Source organism: Myxocyprinus asiaticus, chromosome 2, assembly GCF_019703515.2.
Source record: "Myxocyprinus asiaticus isolate MX2 ecotype Aquarium Trade chromosome 2, UBuf_Myxa_2, whole genome shotgun sequence".
Classification (NCBI taxonomy): domain Eukaryota; kingdom Metazoa; phylum Chordata; class Actinopteri; order Cypriniformes; family Catostomidae; genus Myxocyprinus; species Myxocyprinus asiaticus.
Window position 1 is genome coordinate 3,150,326 of NC_059345.1, and position 10,222 is coordinate 3,160,547.

The 10,222-nt window shown below is 36.2% G+C and overlaps 1 protein-coding gene across 4 annotated transcripts in view; it reads right to left on the reverse strand.

Annotated features, from left to right (window-relative positions):
• Positions 1–504: 504 nt before the first annotated feature.
• The window catches only part of LOC127410664 (GDP-fucose transporter 1-like), a 9,983-nt gene continuing 265 nt past the window's right edge, over positions 505–10,222 (reverse strand). The window contains exons 1-4 of one of the 4 annotated variants that reach the window (XM_051645832.1): positions 9,115–10,222; positions 8,240–8,375; positions 6,786–7,291; positions 506–1,267 (exon numbers count right to left, since the gene is read on the reverse strand). The exon at positions 9,115–10,222 is cut by the window's right edge and continues 265 nt beyond it. In XM_051645832.1, the coding sequence (XP_051501792.1) occupies positions 696–1,267; positions 6,786–7,260 (1,047 nt within the window). In that variant the 5' untranslated portion in view covers positions 7,261–7,291; positions 8,240–8,375; positions 9,115–10,222 and the 3' untranslated portion in view covers positions 506–695. Of the gene's footprint in view, positions 1,268–6,785; positions 8,166–8,239; positions 8,376–8,633; positions 9,059–9,114 lie in introns of those variants that run through there. The other 3 variants (XM_051645807.1, XM_051645824.1, XM_051645815.1) reach the window with 3 other exon arrangements.

A 10,222-nucleotide genomic window follows, 5' to 3' on the forward strand; every position in this document is an offset into this window, starting at 1 on the left:
TGATGCTCAACACTTTACACACAATTCACAAAGATGAGCTTTGAATTATTGCTACATAACTATCTGAAAGTGACAACAACCAGCTGCATAAATAAAAGTGTACTTCTCTTGACTTATATTTTTCATATCAGCTGAATAGATTTTCTAAGTTCAATGACTTAAGCTCAGCCAACAGAAACTTGGATAACTGAGTTACATCAACAAGATCAATCCAGGGCAGTTATTCTAACTCTACATTTGAAGTTATGGTAACTAAAAGGCCAAATAATCTTTTACAGTGTAGGTATGCAGTACATACCATATAATTGTTTAGCAAAGCACTTGATCTCATTTTACATACAAAGATGCAGTTTACATACAAGTCTTGAAGACATTTTAAGGGTCAGAGAGAGGGTGGAATTATTATTATTATTTTTTTAACTAACATTATAAGTGTAAACGTTATAAAATGACCCCTCTACTGTGTCAGGTAAAGCAACCAAATCTTTGCTGTAATATGTTGTTAAAGAAGTTATGTCAGGTTTGTTAAACAGGTTGATTTAATCCTTTGAATAATATCCATTTACACTGCAAAATCATTTATATACATCAAATGATCAAACGGCCATAAAATATACAGTAGATGTGCTAAACAAAGAGTTACTTTAACAAAGGTACAGTATCTCTCAGGTATTTTTAAACCCTTAAGAAATGTTCTACACCCCCGAGACGTCTTTACTTTTCTGAGTGGCTGTGCTTTGTGTTTCCAGAGGCACCTGAACTTTCTTCATCTCAAGCCCTTTGACCCAGGTGTAGGCAGATGAGCCACCCAGCACCATCATATTGCTCGTCCACCACAGCACACTCTTACTGGAACCAGAGTACATTACTGCCAACACAGTCTGCGCGCAGGATTTGGCTGTGCCGGACACATTGTGCGTCAATGGACTGGTGAACTTTATCTGAAGTCCCGTGACATAACCGATGGCAAAGCCGAACACTCCACCAAGAGTCATCATGCCCCAAAAATTTAAATCTGTCAGTCTGCTAAAATTAAACAAGTTTCCCAGTTCCCCTGATATGACAATAAGGGGTATAAAAAGCACGCTGGCATTGAGGTTGTTGTAGTAGGAAAGCTTCCAGATATTTCCATCCACCGCTGGCATCACTTTCTTGGTGTAGATGGCATTGAGAGAGACAAAAAGACTGGCAAGGACTCCGAAAATTACGCCTGTCCAAGAAAGGGAACCCGCCACACCTTCTTGATCCACACCGAGCCAGAATCCACCTGTAGGAAAGAAACAAAGCTCAACAAGTCAGCATTACCATCATGAGGTCGGTATGATTTTATTACAATCACATTAGCTATGGACTACGGTGTTACCACAGTAAACTTGAACTAAGGGATTTGTAATAAAACTATAGTAACTACAAACGTACCATGGTTTTAATATAGTTCAACTATGGTAATTGTAGTACAAACATAACAACAAAATGTCCATACTGTACCATGATATTAATAAAGAAACCATAATAATAATACAGGAAAACAAACAAGTTGACTTGTTGGTTGCTAGGGTAACCCCATCTGGTTGCTATGCAGTAACCAGGGTGATACTTATCAAGGCTACTTGCCATCCTGAGTGAAATAAGTCAACCTGGAAGTCTCTACGATTTTCTGGTGCAGAGATATGTGTTTTGTTACTTGGCTGCTAGGGTAAGCCAATGTGGTTGCTAGGCAGTTACCAAGGTGATACTTAACATGACATCTTGCAATTCTGAGTGAAATAACCCAGAAGTCTCTATGGCATTCTGATCCTTAGATACCCATCTTAGTGATTTTGAATGGAAGTCAATGGTGTTTGGGATGCTAGGGTGCTCTAAATGGTTGCTAGGGCATGGCTAAGTAGTTCCCATGATGATAGTTGTAGACTGATTGCTCACCCAATTAAAACTAGCCAACTGTCATGTCTCTAGGACATTCTGATCCGAAGATATCAGACTCTAAGTGAAAGAAATAGTGTTGGTTGCTAGGGTGCTCTAAATGGTTGCAAGGGCGTGACTAGCCAGTGAACAGAGAGATTCTTATTGGCTGCTTACTAACCTGACTCATAAGAGCCAATCCACAAGTGTTTACGACATTCTGTTCTGAAGATATCCTTCTGAGACATTTTGAATGGAAGTTAATGGGGGGTGGTTGCTAGGGTCCCATAAATGTTTGTTAGGGCACGGCTATGCCATTTCCAAGGTGATACTTAAAGAGTGATAGGTATCCCGATTGAAATGAGCCTGCCCCCATGTATCTATGTCATTCTGATTGGGAGATATGATCTGGCAACTTTCTTGCATTGACTGCCATAGTAGGAACAAAATTCTCTTCCCATAGTACCCTATGGGACTCTTTGGTATGGTTTTTTGCCCCCCTTTTTACCCCCTGAGGTACATTTTACCCACAAACACAGGGTATGTTCAAACATGGCTTGCTAAAAAAAGTTTCATGGGTGAGACCCTTGCCACAGTATGCCTATGGGAAATTTTTGGGACGTTTTTTGCCCCCCAGGGATGCACCGTACCCCCAATCCCTTAGAAAAGTCATTGCACAGGTGTCGTCAATAGGCCAGTGGATTTGATACCTAATTCATGGGTCTACTACAAATGGTGTGGGACGAGTTAGGTGCCGAAGTTTGTACGGAATAAGAATAATAATAATATGTGAGATTACATTAGTGATGCTTTGCTTCGCAAAAAGCACCACTAATAATAATACGTTTAATTAAATAGGATTTCAGTATGTTGGCTTTCTCAAGCCAACATAACGAGAGTATAAAAGGCACTTTTGATTTTTGTTTCAGCAACAAAAACTACAACACTTTCCTGAACACCTGTTTGATACCATACACTGCAACATTTTCTTGAGATCATCACGTGCAATACCTAAAGTTTGATTCTGAGGCTATTTTATCTAATATTTAATATCTTTCTAAATGTTGCACATTTATGTAGCTAATGAAAATCCCTGAAATTATCACATTTATTTGAGGCAAAATACTTATGTCATTTTAAGATTTGTTCAAGGTTACCTAATCAAACGTTTTCCAATAACTGCCTTATATGCGAAGTGATTTGGGGTAAAAAGCACTCTTGTTCCAGGAGTTAAAACCCCCATAAAACACATTGTTTTTCTTAAGTGGGGTGAATAGACTTGTTATAAAAAAATAAAAAATAAATATTCAAAGTGGGCTCACACTGACTAATCCAATCACAATGGAGATATAATTGTTTCTAAAAAATACTTGAGATGTTCTAAAATGCCAAATGCGTTTGAAACTAACAGGAAAGCACAAAACGACGATACTTGAACAAAAATGAGCTGCATGGTCGAGTTGCCAGAAAGAAGCCTTTACTGCACCAATGCCACAAAAAAGCCCAGTTACAATATGCCCAACAACACCTTGACACGCCTCACAGCTTCTGGCACACTGTAATTTGTAGAGATGAGACCAAAATAGAGCTTTATGGTCACAACCATAAGCGCTATGTATAGAGAGTGGTCAACAAGTATTGTGCTCCTTGAAACAATCACACCGTCTTTTTCCAGAGCAGCCTGTATTTCTCCTGAGGTTACCTGTGGGATTTTCTTTGTATCCTGTACAATTCTTCTGGCAGTTGTGGCTGAAATATTTCTTGGTCTACCTGACCTTGGCTTGGTATCAAGAGATGCCCGAATTTTCCACTTCTTAATAAGTGATTGAACAGTACTGTCTGGCATTTTCAAGGCTTTGGATATCTTTTTATATCCTTTTCCATCTTTATAAAGTTCCATTACCTTGTTACGCAGGTCTTTTGACAGTTCTTTTCTGCTCCCCATGGCTCAGTATCTAGCCTGCTCAGTGCATCCACGTGAGAGCTAACAAACTCATTGACTATTTATACACAGACACTAATTGCAATTTAAAAAGCCACCGGTGTGGGAAATTAACCTTTAATTGCCATTTAAACCTGTGTGTGTCACCTTGTGTGTCTGTAACAAGGCCAAACATTCAAGGGTATGTAAACTTTTGATCAGGGCCATTTGGGTGATTTCTGTTATCATTATGATTTAAAAAGGAGCCAAACAATTATGTGATAATAAATGGCTTCATATGATCACTATCCTTAAATAAAAGACAGGGTTTTTTTTTTTTTTTTTTTGCATGATCAGTCATATTTTCAAAATCAATGCCAAAATTTCACAATTTCTGCCAGGGTATGCAAACTTTTGAGCACAACTGTATCACTATATCTCTATAACCCCCCTGGGGGCTTTTTAGCCCAAAACCTAAAACAAATAAATACTTTAAATCAAAAACCTTCCGTTACTATTTATTCTGACACAAACTATGTTGCTCCATCAATATTCAGAAATATTCTGAATTTTTATGTTGATACAAGTTGTTACCAGGAAAAAGCTATTTTCTTCTTAAAAAATAATGTTAATCTCCAAAAAAATTTATTCTTTCATCATTTACTCACCTTCATGCCATCACAGATGCGTATAACTTTCTTTTTTCTGCAAAATTTTGAAGCTACAAAAAGCACATAAAAGCAGCATAAAAGTAATCCATACGACTCCAGTGGTTTAATCAATGTTTAATAAACATCAATGTTTAAGGCTTATTTTTATCTATAAATTCTCCTCCCTGACTAGTAGGTGTCAAAATGCACAAAGAATATGAATTGCTAAAAGAAGACGAATGTTATAGGGAAAGTGGAGATTGATAGTAAAAAATTACTTAAATATTGATCTGTTTCTCACTCACAACTATCATATCACTTCTGAAGACATGGATTAAACCACTTGAGTCGTATGGATTACTTTTATTCTGCATTTATATGCTTTTTTGAGCTTCAAAGTTCTGGCCACCATACACTTGCATTGTGAGGACCAACAGAGCTGAAATATTCTTCACAGATAATGTTCAGCAGAAGAAAGAAAGTCATACACATCTGGGATGGCATGAGGGTGAGTAAATGAGATAATTTACATTTTGGGGTGAACTGTCCCTTTAAGGGGGGCTTTAGCCCCATTTTATCCAATCACTGGTTTCTAAACTTTAATTTATTTTAAATTATTAATGTTTTTATATATATATATATATATATATAAATAAACAAGATTTGGGGATTTTGAAAATTGTAAACATATAAAAACATAAATGCATACATAAAAATTAAATGAGACATGTGAAGTAAGCATAGACCAGTGGTCTCAGCCTTTCTGGACATTAACAACATTTGTTATTCAAGAAAGAGAGAGAGAGAGAGAGAGAGAGAGAGAGAGAGACTGATAGATAGATAGAGAGAGAGAGAGAGAGAGAGAGAGACTGATAGACAGATAGAGAGAGAGACTGATAGATAGATAGAGAGAGAGTGAGTGAGAGATAAAGATAGAGAGAGAGAGAGAGAGAGAGAGATTGGTAGAGAGAGAGAGAGAGTGAGAGATAAAGATAGAGAGAGATTGATAGATAGAGAGAGAGATAAAGATACAGACAGACAGACAGACAGACAGATAGATAGATAGATAGATAGATAGATAGATAGATAGATAGATAGATGGATGGATGGATAGAGAGAGAGATAAAGATGAGAGAGAGAGAGAGAGAGAGATTGGTAGAGAGAGAGTGAGAGATAAAGATAGAGAGAGAGATAGAGAGTGAGAGATAAAGATAGAGAGAGAGATAGAGATAGATTGATAGATAGATAGAGAGAGAGTGAGTGAGAGATAAAGATAGAGAGAGAGAGAGAGAGATTGGTAGAGAGAGAGAGAGATTGATAGATAGAGAGAGAGAGATAGAGATTGATAGATAGATAGAGAGAGAGATAAAGATACAGACAGACAGACAGACAGATGGATGGATGGGTGGATGGATAGATAGACAGATAGATAGATAGATGGATGGAGACAGAGAGAGATAAAGAGAGAGATAGACTGATAGATAGAGAGAGAGCGAGAGAGAAAGATGATGGAGTGAGAGATAGAGATAGACTGATAAATAGATAGAGAGAGAGAGAGAGAGAGAGAGAGAGAGAGAGAGTGAGAGAGATAAAGATAGAGAGAGAGAGATTGGTAGAGAGATAGAGAGAGAGAGAGAGAGATAAAGAGAGAGAGAGATTGATAGATAGATAGATAGATAGATAGATAGATAGATAGAGAGCGAGAGAGAAAGATGATGGAGTGAGAGATAGAGATAGAGAGAGACTGATAAATAGATAGAGAGTGAGAGATAAAGATAGAGAGATTGGTAGAGAGATAGAGAGAGAGAGAGAGTGAGAGATAAAGATAGAGAGAGAGAGAGAGAGATTGATAGATAGATAGATAGATAGATAGATAGATAGAGAGCGAGAGAGAGAGAAAGATGATGGAGTGAGAGATAGAGAGAAATTGATAAATAGAAAGAGAGCGAGAGAGAGAGAGAGAGAGTGAGAGATAAAGATAGAGAGATAAAGATAGAGTGAGAGATAAAGATAGAGATAGAGAGAGATTGATATATAGATAGAGAGAGAGAGAGCGAGAGAGAGAGAGAGATTGGTAGAGATAGAGAGAGAGATTGATAGATAGAGAGAGAGATTGATAGATAGAGAGAGAGAGAGAGAGAGAGAGAGAGAGATTGATAGATAGAGAGAGAGATTGGTAGAGATAGAGAGAGAGAGAGAGATTGGTAGAGATAGAGAGAGAGAGAGAGATTGGTAGAGATAGAGAGAGAGAGAGAGAGATTGGTAGAGATAGAGAGAGAGAGAGAGAGAGGTTTGATGCGGATGACACTCACCCAGAATGACTCCACAACACAGCAGCGCGTAAAAGGACGTCGTTTGCTTTAAAACAGCGTACGACAGAATGACGTTAAATACGGTGGTGAGCGAGCGGCCGACAGTGTAGAATGCGACTCCCACGTGTTTGAGACACAGGTTGTTAAATGTGATCATGCCTATGAAGACCACCGACAATGGCAACAACTCCCTGGACACTCTCAGATCCAGTTTCAAAGACGGGAAATCCACGTATCCCGGACAAAGGATTGAGAAAACGTTCATGAGCAAACACAGTCCAACAGTGACGACACACTGGAAGAATGTGATGAAGACTGGTGCATCCAGGTCCTTGCTGTCTAATAGATAGTTATTCAGGAATACCATAGTGATGGAAATAAACCAGTAGAGAGCGACGACGGACGCGATTTTCAGCGCTTTCAGAGCGAATGACTCGTCTTTGTCCTCCGGGTGCAGGGAGTCTGTGAAGGCCATTCTTAATATTCTGGATCGTTTCAGTTGGATCCTGTTCATGTTTTAGGAAAAAAGCAGAAGAGGAATCGTGTAAATTAGTGTGCATTATTTCATCAAAACAACATGTCGTGTCGGCTTCCTGGGACACACTGCTCAGCGTCCGGGGTTGCCAGATCTCCGTGATAAAGACAGTCCCGTGCAAAAACTTCATACGACAAACTTAGATTTGAGAATCCGAAGTGTGCATTTTCTCTCATTTGTAGACCCACTCTGTTTTAGGTAGTGACATTAAACATTTGCAGAAACATAAAGTCTAAATAAACTGCATGACATCAGCGTCACCATTGATGTATTGCAAAATTAAAGCAATATTCCGGGTTCAATACAAGTTAAACTCAGTCGACACCATTTGTGCCGTAATGTTGATTACCACAAAAATTAATTTCGACTCCCCACCTTTTCTTTAAAAAAAGTAAAAATCGATGTTACATTATCACACTAAAACGTTCAGTGTTGGGTGTAATGCATTACTAAGTAATTAATTACTGTAATTAAATTACTTTTTCATTGAAAAAAGTAAAGTAAGGGATTACTCTTAATTTTTAGTAATTTAATTACAGTTACTTCTGATGTAATTGTGTTAAACACTGTATAGACTATAGAACAATCCTATATTAAACAATAGCGAATTTAAAATCAAAATGTAACATCTAATGTTAAAATATATGTTTTCTAATTTAACGCCGCCCCTTTAAATTCTCTGGCCAGTTCATGAATAATTGATTTGATTTGATATGATTTATTTGAAAGAATTAAAAGAACAGTTTCATGTCTATCCTTGTATGATTCATCTGGTTGAGGTTGATAAGGGTTTTAGAAAGTAATTAGTAAAAAGTAATGCGAATACTTTTCAGACAGAGTAATTAGTACAGTAATCTAATTACACTGTAAAAGATGTAATTAGTAGTTAGTAATTAATGACTTTTTTAGAGTAACTTACCCAACACTGATCACGTTAAGACATGTATTGTTTCCATCTTGCGGCTATACTTTTGAAACGGTGAGTATTTTAACATTTACAGATTGGCCCTGTTGACTTCCATTGTAAGTGCCTCACTGGAACCCAGATTTTTGCTCTTTTTTAAAAAAAAAAAAAAGAAAAGAAACATTACACCACAAATGCTGTCAATTGAGCTTAACTTGTTTTGAACCCAGAATATTCCTTTAATAAATTTACAGCATGTCATATCAACTGAGGCAGGACAAGTTTTAGAGGGTAGCTTTAAAATATTTAGTTTCCTTGATTTGTCCTGCTCGTTCACTTCTACACCTGTTAATTCACTGTATCGCAATCATAACTACAGTTGGCTCGTCTTTTTCTGTATCCTAGTTACCTGATTTGACTTGTAGAAAATTGACAGTTTGCTGGTCCGAAATCCTTACATCCAAAACTAATTTGTGTGACAAGACTAATCTTTAAAGTGCAACAATTTAAAAGTGTCATGTGGACTTGGCAACCCTGCTGAACTGGAACAACCACATGTTCTTGTTTGACAACTTCCTGTCCTAACCTTTAATATCCACTTTCACCTCCAAAAAGTGTAAAAAAAACAAAAAAAACATTGACTCTTACAAAGAAATGTGATTAATAATCATTAAAACTATGTGTAGTTGTAGTAGTAAACTAACAAGTCACAAAAACAAGAAAGTTGCCTATCCCTCTACAAAAGGCAAAGCAAAAGTCTTTTTATTTACAATGTTTATCAAGCATACTTTCTGACCTAGACACATAATAACAGCCTATAATAAACAAAAATAACATCCACTGACTGTAAAGCGAAGCTATTTGGGCATTTTTAGACATTTGAATCTTACCTTACTGGACATCAGATATTTATGTGCCTAAACATTTGCACAGTCATTCAGGAAGTGATTTTAATTTTGAACTCCTCCTTTCCCCCTATGCAAATTTAAACAACAGGTAAGCCCACTGATGACTCTTTATTACCACTGTATGATCCGTGTTACTATATGGTGTCTGTAATGGAATCTGACAGTTATTTTAGCAACCCAACACTTCGCTGTGCATTTTAAAATAATGTCTGTAATGTGTGTGTCTGTGTTTTATGACATTTCTTATTTTTATTTTATTTTTAATCTTTTGCTGTCTTGGTAACTGGTGAGTTTTGATTCAGAAGTCTCACTGAATGAAAGAATGGAAGAGAGACAGCAGGGTGGGGTAATGTTGTTGTTGTTGTTGTTGTTGTTGTTGTTGTTGTTGTTTTATTGTTTTCTTTTTATTTCGTTCCGTTTTAGTTCTAATTTCTTACGTTTGTATTTAAATTACAAGTCTGCCCCCCCACACACATTTAATTGAAATTTAAAAATGTAACTTATTTAAGAATTCCATTCTGAATGGTGCACAACCCTGATACACTAAAAAAATAAATAAAATAAAAATAACATTTCAATTTCATAAAATGACATCAAATGAACTTAACCCTAACCCTATTAAAAGTAATCTTTTATAAAATAAAATAATAAAAAAATGTATTTATTTTAAGTTTTATTAATTAAATGTTGTTAAACAGTATGCAATTCAATTTGATGGACTTTTGTTATGAAACTAGAATGTATAAATATTGAAAATAGGCTAAAATATTTTTTGAGTGTAGGGCCCATCTAATATGGAGGACGAAACCTGCAAAAAACAATAAATACATAAATACACAAATACTAAAATTAATAAATCTACATATTCATGCATAAATAAATATATTTAATTAAATGTGAGAGGAGATATACAAATAAAGAAATAAATGCACCAATCAATACAAAAATAATACAATATAAAATATAAATTAATGGTTGGGGAAATTCAAATTGTTAAAGGAAATGCAAAATTGAAAGTAAATTTTTATTCCACATTTCTATATTTCCATAATCATATTTTTTTTTCTTTCTGTATGCTGTCCCGTGTTTA